The following is a 19090-nucleotide window of genomic DNA, read 5'->3' as shown; positions in this document are numbered from 1 at the left end:
AAACACATATCAACTAAAGCTGGCGCATGTGAATCATCCAGTCATGTGTGTTCCAAAATCTTGTGCACCTTCAGGCTTTGCTATAAAATATCCACCACAGACTATCACTGCATTTGTCCATTTTAGTATTGCTTTTATGTGTATAGTATAGTGTAGTGTATAATAGTATAGTATAGTATAGTATAGTATATAGGGCTACACAATATTGAAGAAAAATGCAGTATGCTATACGATAATGCTATAAGTGTGTAAAATATAATATATATATATATATATATATATATATATATATATATATATATATATATATATATAATATGTATATATATTTATATATAAATATATATATATATATATATATATATATATATATATATATATATATATATACACATATATATATACATATATATATATATATATATATATATATATATATATATATATATACACACGGTTCATGTTCTTTTGAGGAAAAGAAAGCATTATCTGCTATCTGCATCACCCTAAAACTTTGAATAACAGTATTAAAATCATTCAGTTTTCGCAAGCCCTTGCGATAAGCATATTGCGATATTTACATATGTGATATTTCGATAATTTCGATATATTGTGCAGCCCTAGTAATACAGTATAGTGCAGGGTAGTGTAGTATAGTATAGTACAGTACAGTAAAGTACAGTATATAGTACAGAGTAGTATAGAGTAGAATAGAATAGTATAGTATAGTATAGTATAGTATAGTATAGAGGAGCACAGGGTAGTATAGTATAGTATAGCATAGCATAGAGTAGCACAGGATAGTGTAGTATAGTATAGGTTGAAATACAAGGTTGAAAGTTGTTTGAATGAAAGAATTATTTCAGCACATGGCTTTGCTGGTTTGAACCGCTAGGTGGCAGTAGCTGTCCATCGTCCAGTACAAAAAAAAAGACAGGATTCCCAATGAGCATGAAGTTTTATTTCAAATGAAAGCCTGGAACTGTAGTGCTGAAGCTATACATACATGTCCAGCTTAGACATGCACCAACATGCAGCACACAACAGCAATGCGATGCCAAGATGCACATTACATACATCTGTTAATTTAAAAAAAAAAAAAAAAAAAGCAAGATAAATGACAGAAATCCAATCAGATATGCTACATTTCTTTTGACTGGTTTTGCAAAGTAGAACAGTACACTAGAAGTGCTTGAAAAGTCATTGCAAAATCAAAGTATTACATGATTTAATAATAAAAACCACTATAACATAATCTCATGTGTGACATACTATATACAGAAAAGGTCAAATAAATATGTCAAGAAATAAATATTACTATAACACACTCAGGTAAGCAACGCTACATTGCTGAAAGTGCAACCCATACACTACTATAACCTGCCTCGTTTGTCTTCAATGTATACACCCACACACTCAAAAAAGAGAAATCAATCTGAATAAAATTGTCAGACAAAAATAATATTGTCTTCGTATAGCACAGTGGTAGATAATATATTTATGGCCAGATTGACAGCTCTCTGCCAGCATATGCATATGAAATTTCCAGCTTTCATGAGCATAAAGGGTGAAAAAAGTGCAGTCCACTGGAAAGTCATCTATTGTTCTTCTGAGGTTTGAAGAAAGACTATACAGCTGGGAAACATCAACACAGAACATCTCTCGTGTAGTTTTCAAGCATGCAAACATGATCTGTTGCATGCAAAACAATTAAAAGACTGAAACAACCATTTTAGTGTAATGCAGTGAAAGAAATCAAGCAGCTACCCCAAATTGGTGGCATTAACAAAGACCAGTCTGGGTCCATTCTGCATTTAGAACTGAAATATTTTCACAATCAGTCATCCTTCGATTAGCATTCATCATGTAATCAGCTCTAATAATAACAGAGTGCAAAATGACCTAAGCATTATTTCTGTGCTTAATGAAATGCTACAATCTGACCCCCTCCCAAAGATATATATTTTTTAATTTATTCACTGTATATCACCTTTTTATGAGAGGCAAAGATACACCATTATTTATAGACCTTCTTCATACACTCAAAGGTCATTTTATCAGGTTCACTGAACATAAAGGTGATTTTTGTACTTGTACATTTACTGACTGTAGCCCTTCTTTTGCTAAACACAATTTCTCAGCCCTCTCTACTCTACTGGCAAGATATTATTAGTAGATATTATTTATAGATATTAGATATTATTATTATTAGATATCATTGAACTATGAATGGTCCACCAGCCAAATAATATCTGCTCAGCTGTGGTCATATAGTTGTGTGCACAGGTTAGAGGAGGTTAGAGGAAGGTAATAAATTGTGTACACCAACAGATCATATCGGCTATAGCCCATTGAGTTATAGTCATACCATATAAAATGGCTATTAGTTTTCTTTTCAGCTTTTTTTTATAACTCTATGATCCGAATCCAACAACGAATGCTTGAATATCTTTAAAACTAAATTCTAAAATCACGATCTGACATCAATTAGCAATGTTTGATAGCAAGTTATATGATATAGTGGTCAAAATGTACTGCCATTTAATAACTGTGTTGGAAACATCACCATTTATGAACTGTGTCAAGAAGGCACCTTATACACACTCAGTCAATAATTTATAATTATGTATATATTAGGTAATTTTTAAATAATGATTTATTTTGTATAACATTCTACTAATTTAGAATTATATCATTCAAGAGGAGCAAAAACAAAGCATACATAATTTTATGAAGCACCATCTCCATTAAATGTAATCTGTGACCTGCTAGAATCTGCAAAGAGCTACTGAACATTCCACTTCCTTCCCCTGAAAAACTCAGCCTTTAAACAACATTCTAGTGGTTTGGTTCACTGCAACTCTCCTGTGGCAAAACAGACATAAATGTACTGAGACTGGCAAAATGACAAACAAATGGAAGTACCAAGCATGTCCTCATTTGCTATGTGGCTCGGAGACATCAGACTTGGAGAGACGAGGGAGAAAGACAGAACCCACAATCTTAAACACGCACAAATTTACCAGCATGAGCTATGAGAGAACAGTACTTGAACCACTCTCCTCCGGGATAGAGTTCTGCTGCTGTACATGCTACATTTCTTCTCCATTCTCTTCGCCACATGTTCACTGCTTTCACCTGAACACTCACAGTCCTTGACTCGCAACACAGTGGCAATGGACTTAGCTCACGTCTTATTTATCTTCAGCAAACTTCAATCTATGACTTTTTGCTCTTCATTTACTCCTTATTCTCCACACTGGTGACGCTTTACCATGGCAAACATCATGGCGTCAGTAAAGCCTGTGAAAGAGAAGCATGTTTGGTAGTCGGAGGTCTGATGTCAAGTCTGCAGGTCAAGCAGGAAGCCTGGGTTCGATCTTTAGAGACAAGTCATACAGTGTGTCTTCATCCATGATCAAGGCCTTATCCAGCAGGTACTGTGTGACCTGACGAGAACAAGAATTACAAATAAAACTGAATTGAACAACAACACCAGATTTAAAAAATTGCTACGATACATTAAATCTAATTGAGCACACAGCACAGTCTAAAGTGCTAAATATATATTAAAGCCAGTTGTGTCCATTTCCTTAATTGGATACTAAATTTAATTTATCAGCTATATTTTGTGTATTTTTAGGGTGTAATTCTGAACATGAATCCCATAGTTATATTAAAAAATTTTAGTTAACAAAAAGTTGTCACTGTGTAATTACTTCCAGTGGTCTATATGGCATTTGGTCAAGCTTCAACTCAAATCTGTGAAATACATTCCTTATAGGTGTGAAGACGGATCGAATATCCAGTCACGGCTTGACTCACCTTCGGCTGGTGCTCAATTCTGTAAGGAGTTTGCTGGAATTGTCGGATCTCACGGATAATATGAGATATCTGTTGATAAACCAGTACAAATATTCATGTAACCATGAACACTTTAAAGCCAGTGTATAATCATGACAACCCACAACTGATTTGTGAACATGAACAAGTCCTGTTTTTGTTTACCATTCTCATCTTTGAGAAGTTGACCAGACCCTCTTCAGTGAAGTTTGGGGTTCCTTCCTCAATAAACGCCAGGTCTGTCAGGTACATGCCCAGATAAGGGACGCATGGTGGATTACAGCTGTGAGCAGACACAACATATGAAGTAGCAAAATATGTAAGGAATTAAACACAATGGGGTGTGCTGTTCTAGAAAAATAATCAATGACTGGGTTGTGTGATGTAGCTTTTACCACCCTCAAGTGCATTATTTTCCTATAGCAGGATGTCCTGAAGTGTTGTATTCCTCTTATACCACAGCAATTTGCCAGCGATTACATTTATTAATTAAAGAATGGCGCATCATTTTTTTTTAAATCAGTTTATAATTTTATTTAATGTTGTGGAACACCCACTAGTCAAGTTAGCTCTAGTTATCACTTACGTTATAACAGCTATAAACAGTCACTCCCTCACCAGCCGCTCTTTTTTTTTCTCTTGAAAAAAAAAACAAGCAGCTGATCATGTTGCCAAGAAACAGGAAAGCACAAATCGCTCTGTCCTAAAGACTCCTGTATCAGAAATTATTATTATTATTATTATTATTATTATTATTATTTAGTAGTAGTAGTAGTAGTAGTAGTAATAGTAATCAGATTATGTGGAGCATCTGCCATACAAGTCCCTGTGTAAGCTGTTACTATAGAAACTATAGTATATTAGAATGAGCACATTAACATAAACCGTCAGAGCTGCTTTTATCGAAAATTAATCAACACCTTCTAACCAGTCAGAAGGTGTTACGAGAAACTCACTTTTTCAAGGTTTCCCTCAGGTTTTTAAATCGTCCCTCTGATGACACCGTCTTCTGGAGCTTATCCATGAGTGCTCTCGTCTGTCCACAGAGACAAAAGAAGAAGTCACAAAGTAAATCCAGCTTGTCTCAGCAGGACACAGGATTAATGATGCTTAATCTGTAATCTGTTCTCTGCAGCTCCACACTTTCCATACTCTGAGTTCATCACACAGGCAGAATGACTGAAAATGTTGTAATGCCAGCCCCTGACCTGTTTGCTGATTTTAGCCCAGGTTTTTTTCAGCCTGTAGATGGCACTGCGATTCAGGGCAGAGGTGATCTCCAGTACACCGTTGTAATTGTTCAGACAGCGGCAAATATCAGCTACGGCCACCCATTTCTCTATGGAGCTCGACCTGGAGCCTACATCTGTGTGGCTCATAATCTGTGAGGCTACCAGGTTACTCATCTACACACAGAGAGTGAAAAAGAGTAACATCTAACAAGACACACAATATCGCAAATGATAAGTAATTCTAAGAAAAAATGCAATGTTTTATTGCCCCCACATCATTAAAATGTTGGCTGGTCTTCATGATGTAAGGAGTTCTTTCATTCTTGTCCATCTTCATCCAGCCTTGGCCCAGAAACTCCCTGAGTGAAGACACAACAAAGACAAGTGGTAGACAGTGACAAAAACAGTGGTACAAACAGAAGCAAAGACAGGGAGACAAGTAAGTTGTATTGATTAGTCATTGGTATAGCATTAAATGGGAAATATATTCTATTTACTATAACACAGTACTGTGCAAAAGTCTTAGACACATGCAAAGAAATGCTGTAGAGCAAAGATACCTTCAAAACTAATGAAACTAAATGTTTCTACATTTAAAAAAATACTACAAAGAGCAGTAAACAGTAATAAATGAAACAAAGTCAACATCTGGTGTGATGATTCTTTGCTTTAAAAAAAAATAGCAGTCTCAGGTACAATGTGTGCAGTTTTATAAGGAAATGAGCTGTAAGTGTTACTGAGCATCTTGCAGAAGCAGCCACAGTTCTTCTGGAGACTTTGACTGTCACACTTGCTTCTTATTTTTGCAGCAAAACCCAGCAGCCTTCGTTATGCTTTTTTTTTTTTTTTTGGTCTGAAAAGTGTCTCTTATGTAATATGCTGCTTTCTTTACTGACATGCAAACATTTAATTTTGTGCTGGAAAACTAATGTTTGGAAATCTAAAATGTTTTTGTACTGAATCAATAATTTAGAAGTCATAAAATAAAAATCTATAACAAAGTTTGTACTAAAAAAATACTTTTGCACAGTACTGTATATTTTGAGCAGGAAAACTGTCAAACTGGCAACCACATCTGTGTCCTTAAATACAGAACTTGTTAAGCACTGACACTTAAGTGCTTGCATACTGAATTTACAGTGCACTGTGAGTAACAATACAGTAAAGTATTACTGTCCACTGAGAATTCACTATGTGTACTCACTCATAAGGGATGCTTCGAAAAATGATGTGGTCTAGAAGTGTGATCTGCTCAGCTATCTCCATTGCTGATAGTGATTCAAAGCACTCTGCCTTTGGGCATTCAGCCTGGAAGAGAAAAACATACACACTTCATAAAGGTCCTGAAGAAAAAGATACTTCAAAAAAGTTCTGTGCCCTGTCTCAAGTACGAAGTTCCAAGTGCAGGTTTATGAAGAAAAAAAGACACACTTTGCCTTTTCTAACACTGTAGCTAGATCTTATACTTTTAAAGATTTTTTCCAATGCCATTTCAAATCTAATTAAGACCTCATATAATATAATAAAATATAAAATAACCTCATACAATGGTATAAAGAAATGCATAAAAACTACATAAACTTCTCCAGCCATTTCTTTGTTACATTTACATTTCCCCAAATTGATGTATATGTACAGAGTATGTGTAATGTATATGCTAGCAGGTAGCTAAAGTTAGCCAACAGGGTCTCCTGTAAATTTGCAAACAGTTTGTCTAATTCAGACTGCATGAAAATTAGGAAGGTTAAGGGTAAACATACTGTACCACTTCTTACAATTTCATTAATATAAAATCAAATTAATCTTTTATCGAATGAGATCAGGTAATAAAACATGCCCCTGCCTCATGTGAGATGCTGTATTATCTCATTTTTGTGACGTGATGTCAAATGTGTTCAAAATAAAATAAGTCCTTTAAAAAAATCAACTAAATGAAATTAAAATTAACCTAAAATATAACCTATATGTAAAACCATGTAAATTAAGACAATTTAATTCAAAAGGCCTTTAATTTGTAAAATGTAATTTCAGACAAATTAAGGACCCACAGATACCCTGCTTTGTGATTTTTATTTATTATTTTTTAAATTAATTTAATAATTAATTTTATTGCAATTTTGGGAGATCTTGTTCTCTATAATTAGCCATCTCTGGGTTTCATTTAAATTATGCATAACAAATTTTCAATTAAAACAAGAGTGCAATACAAGCAACACACACACACGCACGCACGCACACACACACACACACACACACACACACAGTCTTGACAATGCATGCTGGGTTTGTAATTAGCAGCCCTAGTTTGCTGACGCCTGGACACACTGAATGCATATAAATGCTTTTACCAGCGCATTGTGTTTGCACAGTGTTGCAATAATGCCATACGAATGATGAATGATAATCATTTTGTTTTGATAACTCTCATAACACTTTGATGAGTAGAAAAGAAAAGTGCATATTTTTGGGAAATATCATCGTGTAGTGGAGATTGATGTTATTACATAACACACAGGTATACAGTTATGTCTATTAAGATGTACAAGGGAGCTTAGCTAGAAGGCATTGAAATGTAGTAGTGAATAAACTGCTTTCAGAATGATAGAGCAGTGAGGGAATAAGTGCACTGTGCTTCTGTTAGCTTTCCCAAAGGAGAGCTCAGTGTTTGCTCTAAGGACAGAAGAAAGTAACAGCAACAGGCTCTCTGTCACTGTTTAAAGCCGTAAGTACTGCCCTGTTGCCTGCTGAGGCATGCTGTTGGAGTTTCTAAATCAGTCCTCAAGCTTGATATTTTTTCATAGTGTGTTCCACAGGATGAATAAAAGCTTGGTTATTCCCCCTGTTTCTCTCTGAGGATTAGGGAATTTAGCTCTTATGACTTTCATGGAATTACATTTCTACCAGGGAGTGTGTCAGCAGGTTGAGAAAAGAAACATGCAGATAAAAACTCACCATCTGCAGAATGTCCTCTATCTTCAGCTGAGCATCATCCTGGTCATCTTGTGAAATAGCACTGTATAACGAGAGAAAAATCAGAGGTTAAACTTAAGCCGGGTTTACACCGTTCAATTTTGGAACAATTACGGTATGATAATGCCATCACTAACTAAATAGCTCTAACTAATAGTGGTGGTGTCAATGGTGTGTGAATCATACAGTGTGAAAGGTTAAATGATGTCTGATAAATGAACTCGATCAGCCTATCTAAGGTCACAAAGAATTTCTGACATGTCAGAAAATTTAATCAGACGTCATGCAGTGTGATCAGAGTCACAATCCAGTATATGTATGAGTTAGAACGGTCAGTAAGTCTGTACTATATTCAGAATGGTGTGGTTGCTTGGTAACCACGTTCACGTGCTGCAGGCTGCAGGCGGCGAGTAACCAGCCTGTGTCATGAGTTTGAATTGATTAGCAAACTACTGTATCACTGAGAGTATAAAAAAGACATCCAGGGGATGGAAGCAGTAACCAAACAATGGCTTAACCTTAAGTTTTAGTGCAAACTGCAGAATTTGAGAGCTGCCTGCTTCTCAGGAGTTTCAGACTGAGGTCACTAATGGCATCATGGTCGTCTAGAGAGATCAAGCTACGCAGTGTGAGAAGTAGACAAATGACAAGATTTCTCTCGTACAGTGTAAGCAAAGGCTGCTAACCTTTCTCATCATATAGTCTACTAGATTTTTATTATATTCTGTTTTATTATGTATCACTGTTGCACTGTGGGACGAGGCACTAAGGAAAAACATTTCACTACATTACATCACATGTATGTAATATCTATGTGACAAGTAAAGAACCTTGAACCTTGAACCTTGGCTTTAGAGACAAGATGATAAGATTTCTCAGAAAGTCTTCATAGGCTTTATAAAATATGCAAAACACACTATATAATGCAATAATGACCTACTTCAGTATGTTTGCAGTGGCTTTCCTCTCCTGAGGGAGCAGGTCAGGATCTCTCAGCACCTCTTCCAGCAGGGTCATCACGCCCATCTTCAACTCTCTATTCAGCTCAAAGTCCTGTACGACCACAAGAATGACAATTCACCATTTTTCAGCCAATTCTTAATCCACCACATCTCTAGTGGATAAGAATTTTAAAATATTTCCTTTACTAAGCAAAGAACAGGAAACTCATTCACTCCAAACACACTTGTAATGGAGTATTATAACATGAATTCTAAATTCTCAACAACCACATTAACAAAAATAAATGTTTTAGGAGGGGGTCTTACTGAAGCTGTGTTTGTGTAAGTTTATCCAACTTTCACATACTCGAGCAATACAGCAGAAAGTAATTTGATTTACATAAAGGCTTTGTGGGATCAACATGCGCTCAGGCTAAATGTAAAGCATTCTTTGTTTATGTGTCCACATTTGTATTAAACAACCACAAATCAGGTTCGCTAAAATACTAGTCTGATCTCTATAAGGTACAAATACCTGTGACCAAAGAATTCACGAAAGTGTTGTATTTTCTGCTATTATGTTTCAGAACAGAGAAACCTATAAGAAGTCGTGGCTGTGGAACAGATGCAGTAGACAGAATTTAGGGCTAAAAACCTAACCAAGATCTTGATTTATAGCAAAAAAAAAAATGCAATTAAATCTAATACATTTCCACAAAACAAACACAAAGTGTAAGGACAGTGTGTCTATGATGTACAGTACCATTTCTATTGTAAGATATATTGAAAAGATTGAGAGAGGGAAAGGGGGAATATGGAATGGATAATGCCTGTACATCAGAAATGCATGTGCACCAGGATGACCTTGTTTCCCCACACAGGCTGAGAAAAAGAAGAAGAATGTGTCTCCCTTTACCAATACCCAAATTTTTGGGGTTAAACCTGGCAAACAGATCTGCTATATCGAGCAAAGCTGAACACAGATATGTCGAAAACAGCTCAAAAACAAGCTGCTAGAGTGTACACTGGATGACTCTCAACAACCTCTTACGGGATTACTCTAAAAATTCACTACATAGTAGCTTCTAGCATTAGTTAAATGTGATAACCTCATGACATAATTTTGTTTGAGGCTACGCCGTTATTAATGTCCTCCTGCCCCACCATAATCTATGGCCATGAGCCGCTACTGCAGTTTTTCATTTTGTTCTAGCTGATTTAGTTGGCAGAATGCCAGAATAGAAATTTAAAATATTGATACTGATATCTCTTAGCTTGCTCATGAAGTGTTGTACGTACAAATTTTACCCCTTTAATCAGAAAAAAGTAGCCTTCAACCCTTTTTAACTCTCAAGTGGGAATGTCACTGTGGAGTTACATGCACCTTTTAAAGCATCTCCATCCCTCTACATGAGTGTGGTTAGGGATCATCAGAGATTACACTCCCTCGGCTTTATGGATCTATGGTTAAAGTATTGACATACGCCAACTGACCAGGATAGTCACGTGAATTAGACTGGCAAAACATTCATATCTCCAAAAAAAAATTAATCAGGCCCTGACCAAAAGGTCAGTCAAACTGCAACCATAAATCAATTCACACTTGGATGTTGACTCTATGCATTATGTTTGGGCATGCTTGGTATGACAAATGAGCAAAGCAAAAAGCTTTTATGATCAGATCAGTGCTTGACGTGGGCAGCACAGCACTTCTATATACTATTTTGAGCATGTGGGTAGTGGGGGTACTGGCACTTCACATTACCCATGCGTAGCCACAGAATCTAATGGAGTATCTAACAATACTTTTTGGCTTCACACCCAAACTAATTTCACTGTCTCAGTTTATTTTGGTATCTATCCTAAGGACAGCTTAATTATCATTGTCTGACTCTGACAATGCTCCTTGTTCTTTGTGATGCAGTTTGTTTAGGTATGCTCTCTAACAAGCTCTGGAGCTTTCCAGGAACAGGTGTATTCATACTCATGCAAGCCACTGTGTATTGAGAAACCACGCAAAAGTGGGGAGCAATCAGTTACACTAATGACAATAAACCAAAAATTTGTAATATTTTAGGTTTTTTTAATATTTGGATATTTTTGAATATTTTTGAATAATTGAACAGTTTGCAGACAGAGCACAGTGGTTCAGCAGTTACAGTTCCCGCTTCACAGTTTGATCCTGAGATCAGGTTACTTTCCGTGTGGAGTTTCACATGTTCTCCCTTTGTCTGAGTGGGTTTCCTCTGGGTCCTGTGGTTTGTGAATGAGTCTGTGCATGGTGCACTGTGATAGACTGGCATCCCACGCAGGGTGTATTCCCACCTTATTTCCAGTGTTCTCGAGATATGCTCCAGATCCTGACCAGGTTGAAACAGTTACTGAATATGAATGAATAGTGATATATTACTTAATATACAACAGTTAGGTCCAGTCCACTAATTTGATTGGACGAACAGCATTCCAAGAGTGCATATATTTAGTAGAACCATAATGGGATGTTTCACTGTCAAGTCAAGTCAAGTCAAGTCAAGTGGAGTTTATTGTCATTTCAGCCATATACAAGTACACAGTGAAACGAAACAACGTTTCTCCAGGACGAAGGTGCCACATAAGACAACACAGAACAACACAGAACTACGGGGACTACATAAATTACATAAATTAAACGTAAAGTGCACAAGTGCAAACATGTGCAGACAGCACAAGACAGAACAGACAGTACATAACTACGACGCCGACCAGTACACAGTCCTGTTGAAAGTGATAAAGTGACAGTAGTGCAAATATTACAGCTGAGGTAGTGTAAACAGTGTAAACATAGAAGTAGCAGCAATAATAAAACATGTGCAAAACATGTGCAGTGCATGTGCATAGAGGATGTTCTGTTGTGTGTATATATGTATGTATGTATGTATGCATGAGTTCCTTTGGACCAGTTCAGTTGTGTGTGTATATGTGTGTGTGTGTGTGTATATGTATGTGTGTGTGTGTGTGTGTGTGTGTGTTCCTTCAGTCCAGTTCTAGGTATTTAGGAGTCTGATGGCATGAGGGAAGAAACTGTTGCACAGTCTGGTTGTGAGGGCCCGAATGCTTCGGTACCGTTTTCCAGACGGCAGGAGGGTGAAGAGTGTGTGTGAGGGGTGTGTGGGATCATCCACAATGCTGGTGGCTTTGCGGATGCAGCGAGAGGTGTAAATGTCTGTGATGGAGGGAAGAGAGACCCCGATGATCTTCTCAGCTGTCCTCACTATCCACTGCAGGGTCTTGCGATCCGAAACGGTGCAATTCCCAAACCAGGCAGTGATGCAGCTGCTCAGGATGCTCTCGATAGTCCCTCTGTAGGACGTGGTGAGGATGGAGGGTGGAAGATGTTCTTTCCTCAGCCTTCGCAGAAAGTACAGGCGCTGCTGGGCTTTCTTTGTTATGGAGCTGGTGTTGAGCGACCAGGTGAGGTTCTCCGCCAGGTGAACACCAAGAAACTTGGTGCTCTTGACGATCTCCACGGAGGAGCCGTCGATGTTCAGAGGAGAGTGGTCACTCTGTGCTCTTCTGAAGTCAACAACCATCTCTTTAGTTTTGTCCACATTCAGAGACAGGTTGTTGGCTTTGCACCAGTCCGTTAGCCGCTGCACCTCCTCTCTGTATGCTGACTCGTCGTTCTTGCTGATGAGACCCACCACGGTCGTGTCATCGGCGAACTTGATGATGTGATTCGAGCTGTGCATTGCTACACAGTCGTGAGTCAGCAGAGTGAACTGCAATGGACTGAGCACACAGCCCTGTGGGGCCCCAGTGCTCAGTGTGGTGGTGTTGGAGATGCTGTTCCCGATCCGGACTGACTGAGGTCTCCCAGTCAGGAAGTCCAGGATCCAATTGCAGAGGGAGGTGTTCAGGGAGGTGTTTGTATCACTCCACTTGTCTGTGCTCACCACATAAAATTCCAATTCTAGCGATAGTTTGTTGATTACCTACAGCACTCGGCCTGCGTCCTTGTGTCTATGGATAAATCACAGCTGTGCCAATATACAGTATAACCACACTCTTGCTCATGCAATATTGCTTAATTGAAGTTTCAAGCATTTGCAGCTGGTGTCTTAATTACTGCAGAGCTTCAAAGTTCATTTATTCAAAATTAATACTCCAACATATCAAAAAGCGAAGTATTGGTACTTGTTTATTTGTGTGGCAAAAATGACTGCACAATGGTAATTTCCTTATGAGATGTTTAATTTATATGATCTTTCTCAAATCCAGGGACTGAAAACACCCCAGGTGAAAGATCCAAAGGGTTCATTTGCATGGAAAATTTTACAGAGAGCAGAATGAGAATTAGAGAATTCACTACAAAGTAAAGTCAAGCTATGTAGCATCTCTCATCTCTAGCTGAGAGAAGAGGGGTAAGCCAGAAAATCACAGCATTATCCACTCATTCATAATGTTCAAAAGCCCATAAATGATCGTTTGGCACCTTAATCTCTACCCACCCAAAACCCAGCAACAAAAACAACCTCGGTGGGGAAAAGCAACATTTCTGCAGGCTCCTATACAACACTATAGCTCTCTCCCTCAGCGATCAGGCTGCGCTGAATGGACGACTGCACAGAGAGACAGGCGTTATCAGCAGCAAATGGGTTCCGTTGATAATTAATAGCGCAGATCTCTTCGCCTCGTGCTGCTTTCTGGCACTGCAGGTCTACAATTATCCTTATTACAGTGCTGCACAGGCACGACTGATTCTACTCAGTGTGGCTGCTGCTGTTTCCTCATATTATGTTCCTTCTGGGCTTTTAGATTAATAGGTTAGTGGTTAGTATTAAATGCATCCTTTGTCGCTTTCCAAGACAAATTCATGTGTGTCAGGGAAACAAACTAAATTGACCTCAGCTTTTGCTCAGTCCATCTAGAGGAGACCTTTCAACATGCTCTTTAAAGGCTCGCTCACTTTAAACGTCTCTTTCCTCCCCCTCTCTTCACTCTGAACTGCACTGCTCACCTATTCCACTGGAAAGGTCAGTTTTAACAAGCGTTCTCCAGATCAGTTCACCACACCCGCCTTGGCATAATTCAACAAAAGGGTACAACAGATCAATGCAATTAGCCTGCAGTGTGTCTCCAAAAAGCTTGAAGGACTTGACAAACAGCAAAAACACAGAACTATTTGAAAAAGCTTGACCAAAAAGAGAGCGTCTGTTAACTCGTTTGTGTGGCACTAATTACAAAAGAGGATCATAAGGGCGATTTGGCTCAGTAAAAGCTGTGAACATTAGCGCTCTAATATCCCACAGATGGAGACATGTGAGACAGGGTGGCAAGCAGAGCAAAGTTTATGAGGAAGCAATGCCCAGTAAGATTACAGATCAATTGGATGGTGATGGCTGGCTCCAGGATACACACACACACACACACACACACACACACACAGAGTGAGAGAAAACTAACCATACCCATAATAAAGAACTCGTGCCAGCCAAAAGGGCTAATTCCCTATTCAGTCTATTAACCACTCAGAAGATTTAAAACAAGATAAACAACATTAGCTAACAGCCCATTCAGTTGTAATGTAGAGAATTTATACTCTCATTCAGGAAACACTTAATGTCAGAGCAAAGATTTAATTCTCTGTTTTCATTTAGCAAGAAAAAAAGGATTTTGTGGGGTTTTTTTTCCACTGCTACTTGTACTACATGTAAGCTACATGACGGTTTAAGGGCACAGATTGACAATCCACATTCATCACTTGCTAGCAGGGTGACTGCACACATGTGATGAGATAATATCCTCAGCGAGAAAGCAAAGGACAGACCCAGTAAAGACAAACAAGCATGATCACTTGTCCATAGGCGAAAATAGACTTCAAATAGCTAGGTTTCTGTGGCTTAGTCAATAAGACAATGACCTTTATTGCTTTTATTGAATATGTACTCATCACAGGTGAAGTGCACTGAATACTGATTTACACTTCGTCACTTCAGGTGCTTATCCCTATAATTTTGGTCCTGTTTTTTTTTTTTTTTTTTTTTACTGCTGCAGTTTTGAGAGATAAAACGAAGTCCACTTGCTGCTGTTTTAATTAAGACTCAGCATCGTTTGTACGAGGTAATTGGTTTTGTCTGTGATAATAGCACGGACATTGCGCAAGGATGGCAACCTGCTTACTTGTGAAACAGAAGGCACTGAGCCAAGGTTAAAGGCTGGATGATGTCTGTGTGTTCACAGCCAAGGCAATGACGAAGACGCAAAACTGTTTTTAAGAGAGCAAAACAGCTCCCGGTCTATTCTCGTCTGGAGGATAGACTACTATTACACAGCACATCAGCAACTTGAGGGAATAAACATACCCCAAAGGTCAGAGTTTAACATTCCAAATGACTTGGAGATACAAACATGTTGGGGTAAAATGACATAGCTGCCTGCAAAGCAACATTTTTTCAGTGATAATGGGACACTGAGGACTGCTGGGACAGCGAACAATGACCACAAAGGCAAAACTGTGCTATTATGCCTTTGAAATTTAAAACTGATGTCTCATTTGTTCAGAGTCTATGGCATTAAGTCAAAAGATGATGACATGACGTGCCACTGCGAAACAACAAAACAAAACATAACCAATGAACTAATGTGTCTTACAGGGATGGATTACCAACCAAGCCTCCTGGGACCATGGCCAATACATGGCCAAGCATAGATTTGGTGTGAATGATTAGGTCATTATGCAGGTCACACAGATGACGATACACAGAACATGATCCAATGAATGTGAAGTTTCAATATCTGAAAAAAATTTGGAAATGTTATTGGTATGTGGGAACTTGTAACCACTGAGCGGTCAGTTAGGTCCTAACTGTTTTCAACCGGAGCTAGAGCTATGCAGCTAAAAAAAAAACAAAGATAACTGTAAATCCATATGCGTCAATGAAAATCAAACTTAAAAAAGAAAAGAGAAGCCAAAGGACATTCATTTTGCCTGATGAATCGGATTAAAAATGAACACTGCACTAAAATGGGCTGTCACTGCTGGCCATTAATTCCAAGCTTGATAAAGAGCCGTACTTCGACGATTTGGGGATTAATTTGCAAGGAGACTGCCTTCGTTGTATCACCAACACTACCCAAATAATCATAATGTATGTGTAATGTCCTAATGCATGCATTTTATGGCATTTGCAGGGCTCCGTGCTTAGGTTGCTGACCAGGGGGACCAGGACTTGCTAATCCATCCCTGGTGTCTTATTTATTGCCATGAACTAATCACTAATGGTTATGCATTAAAAGGTAACTGTTGCCACCATTCAGCCGTAGTGGTTGCTTGTATGCAAGGACTTTTACATATTGTAGTTGAATATCCCTGCTGTAAACTCTGTAAGCTCTACTATACCACAAACATCACTGACTGCAACAGTTAGCATAGCATGAGGTCTAGGTGACTTCATTCTACATTTTCATTGTGTGTTGAATTAAAATGTTATTTACAATACATAAGCATCCTATCAAAGATGTTGTCTAATGTGTGCAATTTTCCCATTTTTCTAAACTCATGTCAACTGCTTCTAATGATACTGAAATCATTAAATAGTAAAAAAACCCTTTTAGAAATCAATTTATCTTCTCATGCTTTTTAAAATAAACATTTCAAAGGCAGGATAAATTGTCAAACAGCTGCTTCCACTGTTGCTGTAGTGTCACTACAACTTCCTGTATACATATATCACAATTTAAAAGGGCTGTAACCTGGATATGATACTGTAATTATAACATACAAAGTCCAGGTCATTACAGTGCTGTATTACAGAGGTGGGGAGGTAGAGAGAAGTGTGTACTGATCACACTGATCAAACCTGGGAGTGTTTGGAGACCCAGTGGCGCAGGACATTCAGAACCCGGTTAGTGGCTGCTCTTCGGATGATGAACTCTTTGTCACACATTCTCTCCGAGTTGTTGAAGACTGGAAATATAAGGTATATAGTTACTTTGCGCACTTCTAAGTTTAACAAGTTGCCAAATGTTGCAAGTTTGGAGTATCAAATGCTGAACTGCAGCATTAAGCTGGATTTACAACTGTCCAATTTTCAACCTGCTTTTTCTGTAAACAAAAATCTCATCTCATAAAAAAAGAATTATTTGGTTGTGAGCTGTGAGAACTCATGTGACTTGTTTCTTGGAAGGATGAATTAGAGTTTCCGGATATGTATCTAGCTTATTATAAAGCAAACTCTCTATTCAAATGTGTCAAGGTTTATTTACCATTATAGCATAGTGAAACTATTTCAAGCATCCCAGTTGAAGAGCAACAAACCCATGATGCTTCGCTGTGCAAGAGCCCGGACTGCAGTAATTGACTGTCGTCAGCACGACGTAATAATTTTCTTTAATCACAGGTCTTCATTTTGTAATAGGACATTACGTATTAATGTCTGATATAGGATTCAGCCAAGAGTTCATTGGGATCAAATGGGATATTAATTTTAAAAGACAGCTGTAATCACACAGTGTAAAGCAGTGCAGCTTCTGTGACTAAATGCACATAAATAAGTTTTTCTATAAAATGTCTGTTCCACGTTTTGAAAATACCTTATTTTTACATAACTCATTGTTGCTTGTGATGTCTGTGTACCTGGAGGGCTGCTGTGGCCAGCGGCAGCTGTTGCAATAGCGAAGGCTGAAGCTGGAGACACCGAACAACGTGAGTTCTCTGCTGCAGGGACTGTGGGGAGAAACATACATATATAAAAGTACAGAAAAAAACACCAATGACATAAGGAAGACAGGTTACATGTTCAAGAAAAGGGTCACTGGGGTAATATGTAAAATAAACCAACACAAGGTCTCCTTGACTACAGTAGAATCTGTCAAACTGTCAGTGTTGCCGCATACATAAATGAATACAGAATCAAAGGCATCTTGGGAAATTTTCCTCTCTAGGTTAACCAGGTGTCCCCTGTGGGCGAGTGACCATATGGAATTGGCTTTCAGTGGAAATTTCTCTGCACAGTGCATGGGAAGAAACACAGCAAAGGCCAAGTGGGGAAATAAAATGCATTAATGTGAAATATTGGGCATTATCAGAACAGCATAAGTGGAGTAATAAACTAAACAAAGGTATTGTACAGCACTATAAAAACAAACATTATGGATATAACGTTACCCTGCACTGAGCTGTGCCAACCATAAACATGTGTCAGGGGAAATAAGACAAATATTGTTGAACCTGGTTCCAACCACTCTATACATAACTACCCTTTAATGTCATCCAAACACATGAATTAACAGACTCAGCCCAAGGATAAATGGGCCCTTTATTAACAGAACAGGACTTTTTTGAGCAATCTGAGGTCTTCTGCATTTAGCCTGACAATGTTTTATGTGTAGTAGTTCCCCTGGAGCTGAATTAAGCAACAGGAACTCTGAACAGCACATGAATAGGAATTGATTTCACTGTCTTAAATCCTACTCTTAACTATTCAGAAGTGGATAAAACAGCAGCCAGGGTGTCCAGAACAAGCAGATTTCATGTCCAGGTTATTAGCTTTTAATTTATAGCTGCCCAGCAGGCAAGTAGATTAAACAACCAGAAAAAGAAAATAAAACTTATTCCTTCTGACATCTGCAAAAGTTTTCATTTGGTAGGTATGAATAAATATATTGCACCTCATTGTGATTAAACTTGATACTGTAACTATATGGCATGCTGCTCATTCCAAATACCACCACCTGGAAGGAGGGATCATTACCATTAAAATTATTTGTAAATTGTTAGATTTTACACTTCATTGTAGGCCTATTCAATCTTTTTTCCCCCTCTTTCAGCCAAAAAAGTGCCTCTTTGTTTTTGACTATGTTGGCTGAAATATTCTCTTGGCATGCTTAGTAAATATAGTTAACTGTTGTTAACTACATACTTGTCTAATGTTAGCTAAATAAAACACACACTGACAGATTTTATTTCACATTAATGAACTGAAAACATTCTCCATTTACACTGACAGAAAGTGAAGGAGTGGCATCTATCAAACAGCAAAGATCGAGATGAGAGATTACTAATGTTAGATGGGAGGAAGGGACTGGGCCTGACTGACTCTCATTTAATATCAGAGAGTTTTGCAT

At 38.1% G+C, this 19090-nt stretch overlaps 1 protein-coding gene across 2 annotated transcripts in view; it reads right to left on the bottom strand.

Moving 5' to 3' along the window:
• Window positions 1-939: 939 nt before the first annotated feature.
• rasgrf2b (Ras protein-specific guanine nucleotide-releasing factor 2b) overlaps window positions 940-19090 on the bottom strand; it is a 74591-nt gene continuing 56440 nt past the window's right edge. For both annotated transcript variants that reach the window (XM_026931560.3, XM_026931561.3), the window contains 11 exons: window positions 17601-17690; window positions 16825-16931; window positions 8986-9098; window positions 8028-8088; window positions 6280-6383; window positions 5350-5434; window positions 5052-5249; window positions 4800-4879; window positions 4009-4126; window positions 3826-3894; window positions 940-3449 (listed from right to left, as the gene is read on the bottom strand). In XM_026931560.3, coding sequence (XP_026787361.1) covers window positions 3357-3449; window positions 3826-3894; window positions 4009-4126; window positions 4800-4879; window positions 5052-5249; window positions 5350-5434; window positions 6280-6383; window positions 8028-8088; window positions 8986-9098; window positions 16825-16931; window positions 17601-17690 — 1118 coding nt within the window. In that variant the 3' untranslated portion in view covers window positions 940-3356. The remainder of the gene's footprint in view (window positions 3450-3825; window positions 3895-4008; window positions 4127-4799; window positions 4880-5051; window positions 5250-5349; window positions 5435-6279; window positions 6384-8027; window positions 8089-8985; window positions 9099-16824; window positions 16932-17600; window positions 17691-19090) is intronic.

The sequence above is a fragment of the Pangasianodon hypophthalmus genome, chromosome 24 (genome assembly GCF_027358585.1).
Source record: "Pangasianodon hypophthalmus isolate fPanHyp1 chromosome 24, fPanHyp1.pri, whole genome shotgun sequence".
Taxonomy (NCBI): domain Eukaryota; kingdom Metazoa; phylum Chordata; class Actinopteri; order Siluriformes; family Pangasiidae; genus Pangasianodon; species Pangasianodon hypophthalmus.
This window is presented reverse-complemented; position numbering and strand designations above follow the sequence as displayed.